The sequence below is a fragment of the Trifolium pratense genome, linkage group LG4 (assembly GCF_020283565.1).
Source record: "Trifolium pratense cultivar HEN17-A07 linkage group LG4, ARS_RC_1.1, whole genome shotgun sequence".
Classification (NCBI taxonomy): Eukaryota; Viridiplantae; Streptophyta; class Magnoliopsida; order Fabales; family Fabaceae; genus Trifolium; species Trifolium pratense.
The window spans coordinates 26,366,522-26,388,278 of record NC_060062.1 but is presented as its reverse complement, the minus strand read 5'-3'; the positions used below and the strand labels follow the sequence as shown (position 1 = coordinate 26,388,278).

The 21,757-nt window shown below is 31.8% G+C and overlaps 1 protein-coding gene across 1 annotated transcript; it reads right to left on the bottom strand.

The window, feature by feature from the left end:
* Window positions 1-12,465: 12,465 nt before the first annotated feature.
* LOC123920968 lies at window positions 12,466-18,096 on the bottom strand. Its single transcript, XM_045973334.1, has 4 exons — window positions 17,439-18,096; window positions 17,243-17,358; window positions 14,151-14,394; window positions 12,466-14,036 (listed from the first exon to the last, which is right to left on the bottom strand). Exons 1-4 carry the CDS (start codon window positions 17,841-17,843, stop codon window positions 12,717-12,719), a joined length of 2,085 nt encoding a protein of 694 aa, XP_045829290.1. The 5' UTR covers window positions 17,844-18,096; the 3' UTR covers window positions 12,466-12,716.
* Between the last annotated feature and the right edge of the window lie 3,661 nt (window positions 18,097-21,757).

Below are 21,757 nucleotides of genomic sequence, written 5' to 3'. Positions count from 1 at the left end.
CTCTCCGCCGCAGAACCAAACACACGCTAAGTAGTTTTTTGACGCAATTAAGTATAAGTAGTTAGTTCTACATCATTTTCAAAAAAAAAAATTAGTTCTACATCGATTATTATGAACTAATTAAATGTTAAATATATAATATAATAGGATGAAATATACTCTAAACGTGTTAAGGTTTTGCAAGAAAATATGGTGTCAAGATATCTTGTTGATTTTCTTTTTTTCTTCATAGCCGCCACCCCCACCTTAACCTAGTTTTTTTTTTTCTCTTGATCTACCAAGGAGGGGTGGTTTTAGGGTCAATTTTTGACCCAAAATCACCCCTCATAATTGTTTTTCCTTTTCTTTTTTATTTAAATAAGTGATCTTCACATTGATCAAGTTTTTCTTTTGTGTTTTCTTTTTTGTGATTTCGCCGTCTGAGTGCGACGTTGTGTTGTTTGTCGTCTTGTGCGACGTTTTTGTTGTCCCGTATTGTTGCGGTGTTCATTTGATTTCTATTGAAAAGATCGGCTTCAGTCAATTACATATTCAACCAATGATTTGGGCTTCAACGTTGCAGATCCGGAGGCATGGATACTTCAGTGACTTTAACTTTATCATATTATTTGTTGTAGGCATTTTGCCGTTGTATGCTATTAACTCGGATGTTGTGAGTTTTGTTCGCAGATTCATCCTTTATGTTTTTAGCGATATTGATTATGTGGTTGTATTTGATGTAATCTATCAATTTTAATGAATGAATATCATTTTGTTATTGTCAAAAAAAATTGTTGCACACATTAGTGTAATCAAGTGGTGCATATTATATTTGTTGTAATGACATTGCAAGTATATGATGAGAGAGACACGCTTGAGGGAGAAATTCAAATGTGAGTGGTTAGTCTTACATGATTTATAATGAGTAATGCAACACAATCTTTAGGTCTGATTTTCAATTTTATTTGTATTTAGTTAGGGTCTGTTTGGTTCGAAATAGAAGGAGAGGAGGGGAGGGAAGGGGAGGAATTTTAATGGAGGGGAGGGGAAGTGAGGGGAGGGGAGGATAATATTTATGTTTGGTTCAAAAGAGGGGGAGGGGAGGGGAGGTGACAGATTTTTACTAAATATGTGTTTGGTTCACAAGGGGAGGGGAGGGATTCTAAAATTAATTTACTTTTTTATCCTTGTCATCTTTCCAAAATCTCAACATTTTAAAATTATTCAGTATTCACTACATAAATAATTAAATATGAAAATTCAATAACTGAAAACTCCAGAAATAATCAAATGCAAAATTCTAACAAAATTTTTTATGTTCAAAAATATTAGAGCACTTCTAAAATATAATGTGTAGAATATGAAAATATGTATAAAACAATTTATTGATAGTTAATTTTCCTAAAAAAACTTGTACAGTGCAATGAATTAAAAAGTGTTCATTTTATTATATATAAAAAAAAGTATTCATCCAAAAATGTTGTAGGATAGGTAAAAAATAAAAACAAGTATCTTGTAAAAAAAAGTAAATTAAAACAAAAAAAAAAAATAGTACACGTAAAAAATAAACACAGGATGTTAGCAACGTAAAAAAAATGGCAACAAGCAAATAACTTAGTATGATTTAATATAAATTTTAAAAGGAAAGTTTTGGTATTTTCAAATAAATATGAGGATAATTATGTCAATGTAATTAAAATTATAATAATTCATCTCTCCTCACCTCCCCTCCCCTCCAAATCCCCCCAATTTGGGGGGAAGCAAAAATTGGTCATTGGAGGGATTTTGCTCACCTCCCCTTCTCTCCCCTCATAAAATTTGAACCAAACACAAAACATTTAAAATATTCTCTCACCTCCTCTCCCCTCCCCTCCAAAAACCCCGAACCAAACATACCCTAATGACAGCAACTTTGATGGAAAAATGAAGACTCGTGATTATTGACTATGGTGGAAGGGGTAGACAGTTAGTTAGAAAGCAACTTCATGATTTTAGTCTAATTTTGAACTTGAGCAAGTTATTAATTCTCAAATATCAAGTGGTAAAGCCGCAACTAAAGATAAATAAAGGCATCACAGCTCAAGAATCATGAAAGTCGCACTAAAATTCCATTAGCTGATCAAAGTAACTACTCTTTGCAATTTTAAGCAAGTCCTCAATTAAAAGGATTTCTAAAAGGATTTAGGATGAATAAAGGCATATTTTGTTGGTTTTGATATTTTTCTGATGCAGTAGTATGTTTGATTGATTTGGTTCTTCTCTCTCCATGTCTCTTCTTTGGTTGATATTTCTTTGTTGGTACGCTGGTTTCCCTTCTTTGATTGTCATCCTCTATTTGGTATTAGAGTCGGGTTAATGAATGTGGGCATTTGACATAGGACCACGCTAGGCGTGAGGGTGGGTGTTGAAAGTGTTGTTGTGTTGTTTGAGATTGTTTGAAGTCTCACATTGCTTAGGTTCCCGAGATGTGAATTGTATAAATATGTGAGGGCAACCTCACCCTTTGAGCTAACTTTTGGGGATGAGATCCAAACATATTTAACACGACTATTGATTGTCAATTGGGCATAATCATACAACAGCAATTTTACAAAATCCACCATTAGCCCAACATGATTTCATTATCAATTTCTTAACATTTTTGAAGTTTATCTTTTTTAGATTGATATATTTTTTTGCACTATTATAAAATTGAAATTCTTATCTATAATATTTTTTTCTACATAGTTTAACCGAAAATTCAACACCACCACCACCACTTTTTTTCTACATCATAATAAATTCAAGCATATAACAAAGTAAAGTAAGAAGTAATGATATAATCCACTGTCCCAAAATATAAGCAATGATTGGACAATAAAAGTGAATATATTCGGTTTAAATTTTGAACCAAATACATCAAGTTTGTTTGATTTATTTATATTTATATTTTAGGACGAATGAAGTATTAAAATAGTTATCAAAATGAGTAATGATGTATTAAAATAGTTATAAAATAAATGATGTATTAAAATTCAGTCAACATATAAAAAAAATATTCTATATGATAAAAAAAAGTCGAAGTTTGACCATCATTAATGTCCTAATGTTTTTGGTAAAAAAATATCCTAATGCTTTTGATCATCAATTATTTCATGAATCTAAAAAATAAATTATTATTTTAACAAAAAGATCGGAAAGAGGATAATATTTTAGAGGATTCTTTCATTGCCTATAAATATATACCCCTTGTTCTAACACATTACTCATCGCAAAATATCAACTTTGCTTTTCAATGAAAACTCAATTGAAGATGTTATTTAAGTTTGTAATGTTACTTGTTCTTATTTCAGCATGTACTATAGTTGGCAATGTCAAAGCTACAGTACCCCCTTGTTGCGAAATTAAACAAGTGCCAGGTTGTTTAAAACTTGTTTGTAAAAGGGGTCCATGTTGTCGTCCTCCTCCTTATTTTAATGTTTAAAAGTTATTTTGTATTTGAGAAAAGTCCATCTCATATATAATAATTACATTAATAAATTTGGCTAAGATTTTTTTTCTTATTATCTATTACTGTTTGTCTTTTTTGAATTTGTGTGCGCGTATAAAGAACAAACACAATCACACAAATTATAGTTAGCTTTTGAGATTCGTTTATTGTAAAATATCTCTTATAATACTTCTTTTTTAGATGATAATTCGATTGATCAAATGGACAATAGTTTTTGTGAGATGAATGCATATGAGAGAAAAATGTAGTATTGCAGTAGAAATATGATTAGGTTCATCAACCATCATTTAGGGGTGACAAGCTTAGATATTCGAATTGAAAAAAATAAGAAGTCGTTGATTTAAATTTCCACCCTAATATTTTTAACAATTATTTTTAAAATATAAATAAGTCAAAGAAACTAAAAGAAGACCTTTAACTGTTTTCCTCTTCCCTCTCACGATCTCGGGTAAGGGCCATTTTTTGTTTTCCTTACCACTGCCGAGTTAATGGGTGGTTTCCCGAGTCGTGGCTCATTAATGTCGGACGTGGGATCTTGTCACTCTTAGGCCTACATTGGTTTTGGGCTTATCAATCTCAGTATAGAAAAATTCTCATTTCTTTTCTTTCGCAGAAAACTTCTGAAAATGTTTCCCAAAGTTTTTTCCGTGTAAATTTTAGTTGAAATTACACTAAAAAAAATTCGATAAACGTTTCCAGAAATTTTTCGCGTGAAAAAAGGAGGGAGGGTGGGAGGGGGATGAGAAATTATCCTCAATATATGGTTATGGATCCTTTAACTAAAGCAAACCGAGACGAAATGATTTATGCCGGGTCAAAATTTGAGCATGATTTGTGTAGACCTAACATTGAAAGGGGAAAAAGATTCAGACAATTTAATTTCTCAACCTAAGTTTTTTTTAATGAATAGTAATGCATCATTTTTATTGCGAAGCAAATTTTTGTGTAGATGCTTTGGTTAATCATAGGAGTTTAATGGACATGGGAGTGTGTTTATTGCAGCTGAATGCGAAGCTACAGCCTTGAAGCAAGCTCTCTCTCTAGCCATATCAAATGGTTATGATAGGGTAATATTCGAAAGCAATTGTCAATAAGTGGTGCACGCTTTGCTTAATAATTATATGTATGAGAATAAGTTAGTAACTTTGTTATCATCTTGTAGGTCCCTACTTAACACAAATGTTAGTTACAACATAGCTTTTACTCGGAGGCAAACAAATAGAATCACTCATAACCTTGCTAGAGTGTCTTTATCTCAATCTAGCCTCATTGTTTCATTATTATTATCCCCCTAGTTGTATCTTTTCTATTATAAATGCAATGAGTTTTTTTTGCTTAAAAAAAAAAAAACCTTGCATAAACTTTTACTATCATGAAACATAATTTTTTCTATGAATATAGACAATTTACAAACATAAAAGACCATACGAACTTCAAGAACCTCCATTAGCAAATGAAAGCAGAAAAATGTGCGAAAATTATGTTTATGAGGTAAAAAGCTGCCAAATTATTTTTTAAAAAAATTCTTTTTTATAGTGCACAAGATTAATTGGAAACATTTTATTATATAAAATATCATTGAATGATTTATATTTTTTATGCAAAATGTATAATTCATGTTAAAGTTTTCAAAACATTGTGAAAATTTTCAGCAATTTGTCCATTTTCATCTTTGATGTGAGTGTATAGTTCATGTTTTCAAAACATCCTGAAGAAAATTCGGCAATTTGTCCATTTTCATCTGTTTGGCATAAAATAGTGAAGGCGCATGATTTCTAATAAAGGCACATTTTGCATGGGATCACTGCTCAGGAAAGAAATAAACATAAGTGAAGATTAGTGGAACTCATTAAAAATAGATCTCATTAATCTTCGCTTATATCTATCTCTCTCCTAAACAGAGAACAAATAGATGAATAGTAAATGGAGCAAACTCAAACCCTATTTTTACAACACCATCACCATGTTCCACATCTTCAACTTTTGTTGCAGTCTTCCAACACCAAACATCACAATCTTTAGGTCTGATTTTAAATTTTATTTGTATTTAGTTAATGACAGCAACTTTGATGGAAAAATGAAGACTCGTGATTATTGACTATGGTGGAAGGGGTAGAAAAGAGGGGAGTGAAAACCTTTTCTCTTTTTTTTTGATAGTAGGGGAGTGGAAACTTATAATGTATTGTTATTATCAATGTAGGGACTTACAAGAAGGTCACAAATACTATAATGAGACACTTCGATTAAGACAGGACCTTAAGCCCATTAGTACAAATATGGAATGTAAAATGAGATTTCATTTTACCACTTTATTGGTTATTCGTGCGTCCTACGTGTTTTCTATTCTATTCTTTTGTTACTTAAGTAACAAACGCTATAAAGATGAGAATTTTTAGGAAAAATGTCAGCTGCTAGTTAAGTAACGAACATTATAAAGGTATGATATTTTTTAGAGTGTCCGTTATTTAAGTAGCGGACTGAGGTATTTTAATTTAAATGAAATCAATTTGAATTTAAACATCCCCTACATGTGGGTGGCTTTCTCATAGGATCAACAAGGATGAGTAGACATTTATACCATGTTTGCAACTGAGTCCTTTAATAGGGCATTTTTAGACACAGGCTATAGCGTTAGCAAATCTAGCATATCGTTTATGGTGGGAGTGAGAGTGTTATGCATTGTTAGATGATGAAGTTCTGTATTTTTAACTTTACACTTCTAAACATATTATACATGTTTTTAGTGCGCAAATGACATGTGTGATTTTTAGATTTTTAAAATGTGTTTTTCTTATGCGTACGTACATCTTAAGTCATATGGTTCTCTATTGCATGATCTTATGCAAAAGTTGCGTCTAAGAGGCGGATGATCAATTGTGAATGCTTCATAGATTGTGCCTATTTTCTCACATAATCATATTAAAGTGTGTCGAAAACAGTGAGTCCAAATCCACTCCATTTCCTTATCCAGTTATCCTGCATTTTCCTCCATTGCTCTCTGATATTCTCTCAACAAAGATTTACTAGTAAACCTTAAAACGACATATTTATTGCGGGAGTTTAGTTTCTTTCGGGAGTAGGTGGATCATGGATGTATTTAAGCATACCTTACATTTATGATTTTCATTACATCATTTTATTATATGATAATAGAGTAATGATTAATTTCTTCTTGTGAGCTTAACTAGGGACATTGAATTATATATGTAGGGGTTGGGGTTCGAACTCAGTCATCTCACTTATCTATTTTAAAAGTAGAATTTCTACCCACCAAACAACTTGACGACAAAAAAGTAAAAAAAGTACAACTACTCTCTCCGGTCTTATTTATAAGTAAAAGTCAATAAAAAAATTTGGCCTTAAATATAATCAAAAGTTACCAAAATCAAGTTTATTTAATGTTATTCTTCCAAAATTACTCTCATTAATTGTTCTACTTTTTAAAATAATTGTAGAGTTCCAATGCAAATTTAAGATCATTTTAGGAAATGTAATATAAATTTTACATAAAATCAAGACAAAAACGTAACTTTTTAATAAGCGTACAAATAAGCATATTTTCTTACAAAAGAGGCCGGAAGAAGTATGTGGTTAGGAATATATTTACATTTCTTAGATTAATCATCAACTTTTAGAAGGAAATTAACTACATCTATGTAATTTTGCATTTCAATTCCTTTTACACAACATGATTTCGACTATTGATTATCAATTGGGCATAATCATACAACAGCAATTTTACAAAATCCACCATTAACCCAACATTTCTTAGCATTTTTGAAGTTTATCTTTTTTAGATTGATAAATTTTTTTTCACTATTATTAAATTGAAAGTCTTATCTATAATATTTTTTTCTACTGAGTTTAACCGAAAATTCAACACCACCACCACCACTTTTTTTCTACATCATAATAAATTCAAGCATATAACAAAGTAAGAAGTAATGATGTAATCCCCTGTCTCAAAATATAAGTAATGATTGGACAATAAAAGTGAATATATTCGGTTCAAATTTTGAACCAAATACATCAAGTTTGTTTGATTTATTTATATTTATATTTTAGGACGAATGAAGTATTAAAATAGTTATCAAAATGAGTAATGATGTATTAAAATAGTTTTAAAATAAATGATGTATTAAAATTCAGTCAACATATAAAAAAATATTCCATATGATAAAAAAAAAGTCGAAGTTTGACCATCATTAATGTCCTAATATTTTTGGTAAAAAAATATCCTAATACTCTTGACCATCAATTATTTTACGAATCTAAAAAATAAATTATTATTTTAACAAAAAGATCGGAAAGCGGATAATATTTTAGAGGATTCTTTCATTGCCAATAAATATGTACTCCTTGTTCTAACACATTACTCATTGCAAAATATCAACTTTGTTTTTTAATGAAAACTCAATTGAAGATGTTATTTAAGTTTGTAATGTTACTTGTTCTTATTTCAGCAGGTACTATAGTTGGCAATGTCAAAGCTACAGTACCCCCTTGTTGCGAAATTAAACAAGTGCCAGGTTGTTTAAAACTTGTTTGTAAAAGGGGTCCATGTTGTCGTCCTCCTCCTTATTCTAATGTTTAAAAGTTATTTTGTATTTGAGAAAAGTCCATCTCATATATAATAATTACATTAATAAATTTGGCTAAGATTTTTTTTTCTTATTCTCTATTATTGTTTGTCTTTTTTGAATTTGTGTGCGCGTATAAAGAACAAACACAATCACACAAATTATAGTTAGCTTTTGAGATTCGTTTATTGTAAAATATCTCTTATAATACTTCTCTTTTAGATGATAATTCGATTGATCAAATGGACAATATTTTTTGTGAGATGAATGCATATGAGAGAAAAATGTAGTAATGCAGTAGAAATATGATTATATTCATCAACATCATTTAGGGGTGACAAACTTAGATATTCGAATTGAAAAAAAAGAAGTCGTAGATTTAATTTTCCACCCTAATATTTTTAACAATTTTTTTTTTATCAAAACAAGATACTCATTCATTTAAATTGATAAAGTATATTAGATACATTCAAAAATTGATTAACATCGCTAAAAACGAAAAATGATGAATTCATGGACAACCTCACTACATCCAAATTAATAGCATAAAATGAACACTCAAGCCTACAAATAATATGACAAAATAAAAGTAATTGAAATACTCATGTATCTGAATTTACATTGTTAACGATTTAATCATTGATATGTTAATTTAAACCAAACGAACTCCGTAACATATTTTCTCATTCTCACGAGTTTTTTTATTTTGCTTCAGGAATATATTTTCTCATTCTCAATTTTCTTTTATGATAGATGAAGAATATTCCTTGTGTCACTTTTGACTTTAAACCAATTTTTTTGTCTTGAATGTTGTTTGATCCAAGAACACATGAGTCCATTATCGAATAACATAAAATATAGATAATTTACAGGCATAAAACATCATATGAACTTCATACTTGTATTAACAAATAAAAGTAGAAAAATGTGCCAAAATTATGTTTATGGGCTAAAAATCTTCCATATTATTTTTAAAACATTTTTCTTTTTTATAGTGCACAAGATTAATTGGAGAAATTTTATTTATAAAATATCATTGATTTATATGTTTGATGCAAATGTATAATTCATATGTTAAAGTTTTCAAAACATCACGAAATATTTCAGCAGTTTGTCCATTTTCATCTTTGCTATGAGTGTGAAATTCATGTTAAGGTTTCCAAAACAACCTAAAATGAACACTCATGATTATTTAGTTATGCCTGCTGAAAGGTAGACACTTAGTTCGCAACAACTTCATGATTATCAGTCTTATTTTGAACTTGAACTACAGTTATCATTTAGATCAATTTATTGTTGACGAATTAAAAAACTTTTTACACGGCAAAGGCCTACGACGTAAAAAAGTGTGTAAAGAATAAGGGAGCTGCTTTTATTTATTTTTCAAAATATGCATTCGTGTGGACGATTTTTGTTTATTTTCTTCTTCCAAGTAATATATCCAAACAAAACTGTGTTTTTTCTTTATCTGAAAGTGTAATTTATGTTGTTTTTAAAAACAACGGACAAAAAAAATAATAAGACGATCATTCTATTTTATATGGCCAAATACTATTGCTAGTCACAAGCTTGACTATAAAGTTTTTTCTTCTCTTATCATTCTCTTATCTTTCCTTTCGAAATAACATTTTTGCCTATACGAATAAAGTTCGGAACAAAGATTTTGAATTTTTTTTATAGTTGGAAATAATATTTAAAACTAAGAAAATTTTAAAAATTATGTTCTAAACAATATTTGTATAGACAAAAATGTCATTATTTCAGAAGGATAAAAGACTCATCGGGTGAGAGGGGAGTGAAAACTTATAATGTATTGTTATTGTCAATGTAGGGACATACAAGAAGGTCACAAATACTATAACGAGGCACTTCGATTAAGACAGGACCTTAAGCCCATTAGTACACATATGGAATGTAAAATGAGATTTCATTTTACCACCTATTGATTATTCGTGCGTCCTATGTGTTTTCTATTTTATTCTTTTGTTACTAAAGTAACAGACACTATAAAGATGAGAATTTTTAGGAAAAATGTCGGTTGCTAGTTAAGTAACGAACATTATAAAGGTATGATATTTTTGGGGGTGTCCGTTATTTAAGTAGCGGACGGAGGTATTTTAATTTAAATGAAATCAATTTGAATTTAAACACCCCTACATGTGGGTGGCTTTCTCATAGGATCAATAAGGATGAGTAGACATTTATACCATGTTTGCAACTGAGTCCTTTAATAGGGCAATTTGAATTTATTTATATTTATATTTTAGGACCAATGAAGTATTAAAATAGTTATCAAAATGATTAATGATGTATTAAAATAGTTATAAAATAAATGATGTATTAAAATTCAGTCAACATATAAAAAAATATTCCATATGATAAAAAAAAAGTCGAAGTTTGACCATCATTAATGTCCTAATGTTTTTGGTAAAAAAAAATATTCTAATGCTTTTGATCATCAATTATTTCATGAATCTAAAAAATAAATTATTATTTTAACAAAAAGATCGGAAAGAGGATAATATTTTAGAGGATTCTTTCATTGCATATAAATATGTACTCCTTGTTCTAACACATTACTCATTGCAAAATATCAACTTTGCTTTTTAATGAAAACTCAATTGAAGATGTTATTTAAGTTTGTAATGTTACTTGTTCTTATTTCAGCAGGTACTATAGTTGGCAATGTCAAAGCTACAGTACCCCCTTGTTGCGAAATTAAACAAGTGCCAGGTTGTTTAAAACTTGTTTGTAAAAGGGGTCCATGTTGTCGTCCTCCTCCTTATTCTAATGTTTAAAAGTTATTTTGTATTTGAGAAAAGTCCATCTCATATATAATAATTACATTAATAAATTTGGCTAAGATTTTTTTTTTCTTATTCTCTATTATTGTTTGTCTTTTTTGAATATAAAGAACAAACACAATCACACAAATTATAGTTAGCTTTTAAGATTCGTTTATTGTAAAATATCTCTTATAATACTTCTTTTTTAGATGATAATTCGATTGATCAAATGGACAATAGTTTTTGTGAGATGAATGCATATGAGAGAAAAATGTAGTATTGCAGTAGAAATATGATTAGGTTCATCAACCATCATTTAGGGGTGACAAGCTTAGATATTCGAATTGAAAAAATAAGAAGTTGTGGAATTAAATTCCCACCCTAATATTTTTAACAATTATTTTTAAAATATAAATAAGTCAAAGAAACTAAAAGAAGACATTTAACCGTTTTACTCTTCCCTCTCACGATCTCGGGTAAGGGCAATTTTTTGTTTTACTTACCACTCCCGAGTTAATGGGTGGTTTCCCGAGCCGTGGCTCATTAATGTCGGATTTACCACTCCCAAGTTAATGGGTGGTTTCCCGAGCCGTGGCTCATTAATGTCGGATGTGGGATCTTGTCACTCTTAGGCCTACACTGATTTTGGGCTTATCAATCTCAATATAGGAATATTCTCATTTCTTTTCTTACTCAAAAAATTTCTGAAAACGTTTCCCAAAATTTTTTTCGTGTAAATTTTAGTTGAAATTACACTAAAAAAATTTGATAAACGTTTCCAGAAATTTTTCGCGTGAAAAAAGGAGGGACGGTGGGAGGGGGATGAGAAAATATCCTCAGTATATGGTTATGGATCCTTTAACCAAAGCAAACCGAGTCGAAATGATTTATGCCGGGTCAAAATTTGAGCATGATTTGTGTAGACCTAACACTGAAAGCGGAAAAAGATTCAGACAATTTAATTTCTCAACCTAAGTTTTTTTTTAATGAATTTTTTGTGTAGATGCTTTGGTTAATCATAGGAGTTTAATGGACATGGGATGTGTTTATTGCACTTTAATCTTATTTTTTTGGTGCAAGCCCTCTTTATCTTTGGGAAAAAAAAAAAGAATATGAGAGTGCTAGTAACTAGTAAGGCAACCATTTTGTCAAATATACTATGACATTTCCTTTTTGAAGTTACCGGAGTTGAATGCGAAGCTACAACCTTGAAGCAAGCTCTCTCTCTAGCCATATCAAATGGTTATGATAGGGTAATATTCGAAAGCAATTGTCAACAAGTGGTGCACGCTTTGCTTAATAATTATATGTAAGAGAATGAGTTAGGAACTTTGTTATCATCTTGTAGGTCCCTACTTAACACAAATGCTAGTTACAACATAGTTTTTACTCGGAGGCAAGCAAATAGAATCGCTCATAACCTTGCTAGAGTATCTTTATCTCAATCTAGCCTCATTGTTCATTATTATTATCCCCCTAGTTGACTATGGTGCAAGGGATAGACAGACAGTTAGTTAGAAAGCAACTTCATGATTTTAGTCTAATTTTGAACTTGAGCAAGTTATTAATTCTCAAATATCAAGTGGTAAAGCCGCAACTAAAGATAAATAAAGGCATCACAGCTCAAGAATCATGAAAGTCGCACTAAAATTCCATTAGCTGATCAAAGCAACTACTCTTTGCAATTTTAAGCAAGTCCTCAATTAAACTTGACTAAAAAGGATTTCTAATGAATTTAGGATGAATAAAGGCAAATTTTGCATCAGGAATCGTGATACTTACACTAATTCCATTTAAAAGGGCTACAGCACATATCTACATTTTCTGGACACGAGAGAAAGATCAACAAATGGAAAAACACAATTGCATTCCGGGCTATAACTACTTAGAATCTAAAGAGGGTCCGCCCTCATCCGAAAAGGCACCACCTGCGTCATTGGATTTCTTTATTGCTTCCAAAATACCATAGTTGCCACATACCTCGGAATCACTTTCATTGTCTCCATTGGATGCTCCAGATAATGATACTAATCCCATTGCAGCAATGCTGTTTGCAATAACATTTATATCTCTGGTTCCAGTGTAAAGACCGCGGCTGCCAGCAACAAGGACATTGTTTTGGTTTTCATTCAGATTGGTTAAAATTGCTGGGAAAGGGTCGATCATAACCTGTTGGTTACCCTGGCTTGAGCCACCAATCAGCAACCTTAGAGTTTCCCTTGCACCTTTCACCACTGCATCGGATTCAGAGATCAGTGGGTTCACAAGATTTGGATGCAGCGGTGGAATACTAGTTGACATTGCAGGTCCAGCACTCACAAGATAGCCCTGCCCCGAAGAACAGACATCAATTATTGGGACATGAACAATTGGATCACACATTAGGGGTGTGAAAGTGGGAATCTGTTGAGAAGTTGGTAACGACATTCTGACTAATGGTTCAGGGAAAAATGGAGGAAAGTCCATTGAGGAACCAAGATTGAGAGGCTGTATTGGTTGGAACAGGCTAGCTGCAAGAGTGTTGGGTAGTAGAGAGGCACCCGAGGCAAGTGGCTGTGATCCAGCAAATGACACAGGAGATTGTGGTAGTGCTGCAATGGATGGAAAGGTAGAAGAAATCCCAGGTGGACACCAACAATAGTAGGGAGAAAAAAGAGGAGACACCACAGGGGTGACTTCCCCGCCTGGTCCAAGGCTTGACGGAACATTAAACATCCCTGCTGATCCCATAAAATTTGGAGAGAAAGGAAGAGTTTTTGTTACGTCTGAAGCTTTGCCATGATCAGAAGTTGATGATAAATCCAAGTTGTCAGCTGCTTGCTGCTGGTTGTCACCACGGCGCTTAATCTTCTCCCTAGCAGCAATCCTATGGGAAGACAGGTTTCTTGGGGGAACCTCTTTAAAAGAACTTGACCTTGGACTAAGAATGCTCTGGTAAAGCATTGAATCTCCCTTTGTTGTCTGTACAATATGTCGAGATCGAGGAAATTTTGATGATGAGGAGTGTGAGTTTTCAATTGGAACATCACCGAATGCCGTGGAATTTGCAGACATTGAAGCACAAGCTGAACTGTCATGAAGACCTCCCCCCGTGGACCCCACAAGAAAAGCACGAAGTTGAGTAGCAAAACAATCAAGCCGCGACTTGCTAATGCCACTCAGTTCAGCAATTGATGGTTTCCTCTTTAGTAAATCCTCCATCTGAGTTATTGGAATCGAAACATTATAAAAAATAATGAGAAAATGGGAAGAATGCAAACTAATTTTGTATCTAATAGCATGCACTAATTAAAAGCTGAGAATACCAAAGATTACCTTTGCAAGTAATTCAACTCCTAGCAGCTTAGACTTTTCAGAGCACCAGAAGAAAAAAGTTCTGTCATCAGGAGTAGTAACATGGAAGGATCGGCCAGAGCTGTCAGTTGGGATTCCCTGAACCACGACAGAAGAGCATTGGGATGTGCTAGAAAGAGTGAATAATCTCTCTGTCTTACCATCATCCCCAATGAATGAGAGACGAAGATCAGAACTTGGAAGTAGAACAAGTGTCAAGTTACCCCTGTGAACAAGAAAAGTCGAGATGTTATATATATACAATAATTAAGAAGATAACTAACAAGGAAAAAAAAAAGTAAAATTAGGCAACAAAATTGTGATGCAGAGCCTTCAAAGTCCAAAACCTTAGCCCGCAAATTTTTTTATTAAAAAACATCTAATTAACCATGTAAGTTTTAAGTCACAAATAAAAACTAAAATAAAAACTAAAATAAAAATGTAGCAATAATATTTCCTCTCAACAAAAGTGTTTTCTGATATGTAAGCTAAATCAGGTATATTAACCAAATGAATTTGTTAAAATTAATTTGCCAACACTATTTTCCTTCCAATAAGAATGCTCCAAACAAGGTATGAAGTTCCTATAAGTTGAAAATCATTGTATCTTTAAGGCGCAGGCATTTCTAATTTGTAATAAAATACTAAACACAAAAGTTTAGGGCACAAAGCCATTTGCTTCCGACTGAAAAATCATAGTCAGTGACCAGAAGGTAAATTTTAGTTTAAGATAGAAATACAGTCACATTAAAAGAAACTGGTCAACCTTTCTGACCGACAAATTGAACCCTCATAGAAGACATAATCCTAACCACTTTCTACTAAATATTTTTTCAAATTTAGTTTAGAACATTAAAAAAATAGAATCAAACACCAAACAAAATCCATATCAAATCTGGATAATACAGACAATCTTTGTTTAAGCAATCATATTGATGCAAAATTTAGGGAGGAAAGGAGTTCACCAAAATAACATGTTCAGCATCTCAATTTAAGTATAACATGGAATATCATATACACAGGAAGGGCACAGAATACATGGAATATTGAGTACACAAAAAATCACAGTATATACAAATATTCAAATACATGACATAACACTAATTTGCATATAAACTACTAACCTAGTCAATTAGTTATTTCACCCCATACAAAGTGTCAAACCTATAGTGAAGTGATCTAAAATTCCGAACAGTAGCAATGTATATAATATAGGTTCATGAAACTACCTTTACTTCCTCTTATTTCAGAGATCATAATAGAATACGTCCCGTTACCTACAAGTCAAAAGACATTTTTACTTGGAAGAAAGAACATATTACCATCAATGAACTAAACTACAGACTCCAGCTAAGGATTATTTTAAGGAAAAAAAAAACTACATATTTCAATAAGATTATATCACAATGAGTAAAGAAAAATAAAAAAGCATCCAACCACAAAAGGATTTTCACATTGTGCTGCAGACAGTCAGTAGGAAGAAATGGAAAGCTAAGTTGCAACATAATAGATATCTTAGTTGGCATATAGCAGACAGATAAATGCTACTTCAATCTTCAAAACAGAAACGTAGCAAAACAAAATGCACAAGACATTGGCAATAACAAGTAGATAAATCAAGTAGAGTTATGAATTAGCCAGATAGCCATAAATAAAAGTATGCGCATGTCGATTAAATTCAGTGTTAAGGAATAGTCTACAAGGAAAACATCATTGAATCTTAACTTCTAAAACTTAAAAGGAATCCATAAAAAAAAAAATTGCAGATAAAAATGTAGAAGTATATTAATTAATGGCTGCAGCCGATGGATTTAGTGTAAATAAGCTCATTAAACCTAGTTGTTATAAAACTCTAGATCTACAAAATAAGGATTGCAGTTTGCCCAAATCTAGGCCTACTTCTGACTATTTTTCTCTCACAGAACCAGACGGTCCACAACTGAACCCCAGCACTGGCCCATTGCTTGGCCCTGAGTGCAGGTGGCTGAGGAATTATATATAATCTGAACATCGATGGACTTATTTCAGTGAACTTTGTTCTTTCATATGAACAGATCATACCTTAGCTCAGAAAAAGGGTTGCCAAGGAATAATAGTGGGAAAACGGAAAAAATTGCCGCAAAATTCTGATGTTTCAACAATCCACAAAAGAAATGCAGAAGCACATATAGGAAACTTATGAAGGAGAATGTATTCGAATTATAGTATACATACACTCACACTCTCAAGGGGCGTAGTCAATAAACTACATGTATGAGTTGAGAGTAAAAGATGGAGTCTTATTCTACTCTAAGCTCACCCCATCCCATGTGTTGTCTTAATCTAGCAGGAAATACATAGTAAAAAAAAACTGACTGTATTTGAGAAAAATTAAGTGTATAGTTCTCTCCTCACTAGCAGAGGTTTTTACTAAGTAGCAGAGGGGAAGTCTGGGGAAGGAGTATTCCCGGGCTATCCATAAGCCTTGGTTCTCTCCCTGACTTCCCTCCCAACCTCAAGATCATCATCAGACAACGTCTTCTTCCAAAAGTCACCCCTCTTTGCTTTTCCACAACAAAAGATACCAAAAAGGATTGATATCCTGTTATAACTTGCGGCAACAGCTACTACCATAGATAGGATGCTTTAGTCCTATACTTGGTTTCCTACAAAGAATAGAGCTAGCATCTGTCGTGTGGCGTGCCATAAAAGGGTCACCACTACCTATTTGGCTGAAGGTTTGACCAACCAGTAGACACCCCTCACAATTTCCGCTCATTACCATCTCGCATATCAGTTACTAACTATATTTATTTACATTTATATTAAGGCATGTGAGATGGTAAATTTTTTAAATTGCCTTTAATGATATAAGAATTAATCAAGCATACAATGAATATACTAATGTCAATATTTCATTATGCTAATAGTAACTAGTAACCGATGTTTTATCCTATAGAATGCATGATATAAATAATTTTCTAAACAATGGCCATAATATTAGTAAAATTTTATAGTTGAATCAAAAGATTTGTCCCCTTCAAAGGGAAAAGCATTTTGTGAATATCGACACAGTTTTCAAATGACATTATTACCTATTAGCAGTAGGACATAAGCGAGTTCCTTCCTTGCTGATCTTCCCAACGCGGATGGTAACAAGAGGCAAGCAGAAGCATCTAGCTAACATACCAACCTCCGATGGCTCAAAATGCTGCACAGAACACGAACACACTTTATCACAACCATCACACCGAAGAATTCATCAAACCAAAGCCTCAAGATGAAGCTAACCTGAATTAATTGAGTCAACAAAGGATCTTCAGAAACGCCAGAAACAGTATTCATCTTCAACAACGGTTTCAACCTCTCATCAGCACGACACGCTCCAATAACTTGCATATCAAGAGCTTGCAGCCACTGCAACAACCTCTCTTCGCAATTAGTTTGCTGAATCAACAGATCGCCATCGCTTTCATCGACGATAATATCTGTCAACCGCTCCGTCAGTCCAACCTCACTCCTCAAACCACCGCCGTCATCATCTCCCGGCGAAGAACTACTCGCAACGGAACCACCACCACTACCACTACCAGCGTACGATTCAACAGACGAAGAATCGTCAAAATTGAAATCCTCACCGTCCAATGGATCTACACCGTCTCTATGAATCAAATCTCGTTCTCTACGATTCGCCATGTCAAATCAAATCAAATCAAAACAATTATCCAAAAATCTAATCGGAAGATAATCAGTCAAATCCGTAACCTTAGCTTTGGTTTCAAAATCGGAATCAAATGCGTTGAATCGTTATCGAGAAATCACAAATTGAAACGAGAATTGAAACGAGATGAAGATTGCGTTGTGAAGGGTTTTAGAGAGAGAAAACGGTTTTAGAGAGAGAAAAAATATCTGAAACAGGTGTGGTAGTAAGAAATGCCAGAAACAACACAGATAAAATGATGGAGTTGTTCTATAAATAGTAGGAGAATCAGGGTGACGTGGCGGATGTGAAAAAATTATAGGATAAGTTTTGGGGTAATTTGAGTTCCAGAGGCAGTGGTTGGTGGGGTCTTTATGCCACGTCAGATTTAAGTGGGTCCTTGATGTGAAGATTAGGATGTGCCACATCGGAAGCAATGCTATGGCCGACCTTTGTCTAGTTGAGTAGAATTGAAAACGACAGCGTTGTGTAACGACTAACGACAGTGGTACTGATTAATGGGACCCACCCTGAGAAAATTTTCAGGCTGCATTTTTTTGGTTGATATTAGAAAAGAAGGAAAATGAGAATTAGGTGAACTAGGTTCTCCGATTAATTAATTATTGTTTTGATTTTTCTGTTTTCAATTATTCATGAATTTAGTACGTCAAAATTATTCATGAAATTAGTTTTTATTTTTTCTTTTAACTAAAAATTTAATTTTCATTTTAAAATAATTCAATTTTATCTTTTTCATCATCCGATTTTTGTATTCAAAACTATAATTTGACATATTTTTAACGATGTGACAAATGAGTTAGGTGATAAATATTATAGATCAAATATATTAATTATTCAATAAATTTTAAAAATGACGAGAAGAGAGTAATTATTAATTGATCAGGATGACACTGTACACCCATTAAACTTATTAAACAACTCAGTAAATTCATTTTAAAACTCAATTAAATATACTTCATTTCAGATCAACTTGTTTATGCATCTATTTCAAATTTTAATTTTTCGTAAACGATAATTGTGTCGATGTGACATCTCTAAAAATACTTCACTTACTTTCTTTTTTTTAATCGAACAAATTTAACACATCTCATTAACTATTAAATGTTCAATACATAAATTAATAATATCAAATATATGAAAATTAGCATAAGAATTGTTCGCCTTAGTAAAAGTTAGAGCAACTGAATTCACTTGTCTCCTAACAAACTTAACATTCAAGTTTAGAAAAGATGACATTAAAATAACAATATAATGAATATTGAAATAAACCCCAAATCAGCTCTACACTTTATGTGAATAGCATCAACCGACAACTTCGAATCACTTTCAAAATGAACTCGATCCAATCTTTTATATATAGTTTTTTTCATGCTAATCTCTCTCTTTAAAGTTGAAATCACATATTGTTGCCATTGTTTTATACCAGACATGAATTGACGACTACTATCACGAAAACACATGCCCACCGTCCACCGAGGTCGTCCTGAACCAATAATGAAAGTAGCATCTACATTGGTATTGGTATGTACTCAGCCTGGAGTTGATTTTTCCCATTGTAACAAACATGATATAGTCTCTTATTCTATGTAAATAAATTTAAATATATGATCTGGTTAATTTATTTCAGTTGACAGAGACATTACATGAAATATGCAAGGACCGGTTCGAACACTTCAAATATATATATAATAATAGACTTAATTTAGTTACAAAACTTATGATATTTTTCTTATATTCTTTTAATTAAGAGAACATAAATATCAATAATAACCGAACAATAATTAAATTAAATAAGAAAATATAACAAACGGTGAAAGGTTTTATAACAATTAACAAACAATGAATTTAATAAAACCAATTAAATAATTTCTTAAAAAAAAAAAACCAATTAAATAATGAACAAATATATCTTTTTTTTGGTACATTTTTTTTTTGGTACATTGAACAAATATATCAATTGAACTCAACAATTACGAATAATATTTGGGGTCAACTAACTAATAAAGTCACCATTATGAATATAATTTAATTTGACGTTATGAATATAAGTTAATTTTTATGCAATTGATCTTTTAATTGGAAATAATATATAAACATTTTTAAATTTACTTTTAAACTTTTTACGAAGTTAAAATGGTATAACGCATGTAATTTGTATAAATAATAATGAGTTAACTATTCATTTTAGAAAAGAACATTTTTTTGCTAAAGGGGGGAGGCCGTTACGCCAGATTATAAACGAACTTGACTACGAAGATAAAAGAAAATATTAGCAACATTTTGCCAAGAGAAGATTCACACACTCTTAGGCTGGTGATATAAAAAAATTTGGGGTAAATATATTTTTGGTTCCTATAATTTCCCAGAATTTTCATTTTAGTCCATGGATTTTTTTTTTCCACACTTTGTAGTCCCTGAGGTTTTTTCCGTCAATTACTTTTCATTCAACTCGTTCATACCATTTTAAAATTTCATTTTTTTTCTACGGCCATGTTTAGTACATTATATGAATCTCTGTTACAAAATTTTAAATTTTTTTAACAAAAGTTTAATTAAATATGATTTTTTTTTTAGTTTTTTGCACATAAAAATTCATAAATATGATTTTTTTGTTAAAAAATTCTAAATTTTTATCGGAGATGTTCTTGTAATATTGTAAACATGAATACAAAAAATCATTCAAAAATGTGAAAGTATACACGAGTTGAATGAAAAGTAGAGACTAAAAACAATGACGGAAAGAACTTCAGGGACTAAAAAGTGTGAAAAAAATCTTCAGAGACTAAAATGAAAATTCTGAAAAACTATAAGGACTAAAAACATATTTAATGCAAAATTCTTTTTAAATACTTTCTCCATCTCAAAATAGATGACCTAAATAACATAAAATTTTGGCCCAAAATACTTGACATATTCAACTTTTATGCAAAATTTACAACTGTACTATATAATCATCAAAGCATCTCCAATGGTGATATCACTTTGTGTATCATACATTAATAACAAGTGGTCCCTACAATGTCATGTAATATTTATGCAACTCATACATATTTTACTTCAACGGTGATACCACTTTTTGAGTATCATACATTAATGACAAACTGTAATGTTTTGACATATATGGAAGCTATTAAATTGGATTTATATACCAAAAATAAAAATAATAATAACATTAAATTGATGATACAGTACCTTATTTAAGGTATCAGTATCATCAATTTTGATACCCTATGTGCCATGTCATGGAACTCCAATGATAAAAAAATTAAGGTATCGTATCATTAGTCTATGAAACTCTCTTAGATACCTTTATTGGAAATGCTCTTAGTACTTTTAAGATTTTCAAATAAGTCTTGAATAGTAACTACGTAAAAGTCATGTTATCTCTCATTGTTGGATTATTCTTTAGTTTTGACAGTAGTGCTAAGTTCTCAAGTGGTGGACATGTTGGTGTTGGAGTGTTTTATCGCAGTGTTGTCAAAGTGGGAGCCCTTAATCTATGAAAACATGGAGAAAGTTATGGTTTTAGTTTAAATCTTGGTGGTTGAAATTTGCATGTTTAGCTTTGGAACTGGTGTGATGGCTTTGGGAGGAAGTACTGGTGCTAGTTGGCTGATTTGCGTTTTATTCATATGCTTGATGGTGTGTTGCAATTGTCTTGTGTTTTTCTATTGTCACAATGATAGCATGAGTAGTTTAGTGTCTTTCTTGCTAGTAGTAGATACTAGATATGGCCTAACATTAAAAATTTCTTTGGGATTATTAAAGATGACGTTTATTTGGCAGATTGGTAATGGCAAGGAGATCAAACTTTTGAACAAACAGATGGCATAATGAACTTGTTGCGAGTGCTACTAATTTACTTGTCTGCTATTGCTGATTTTCTCTC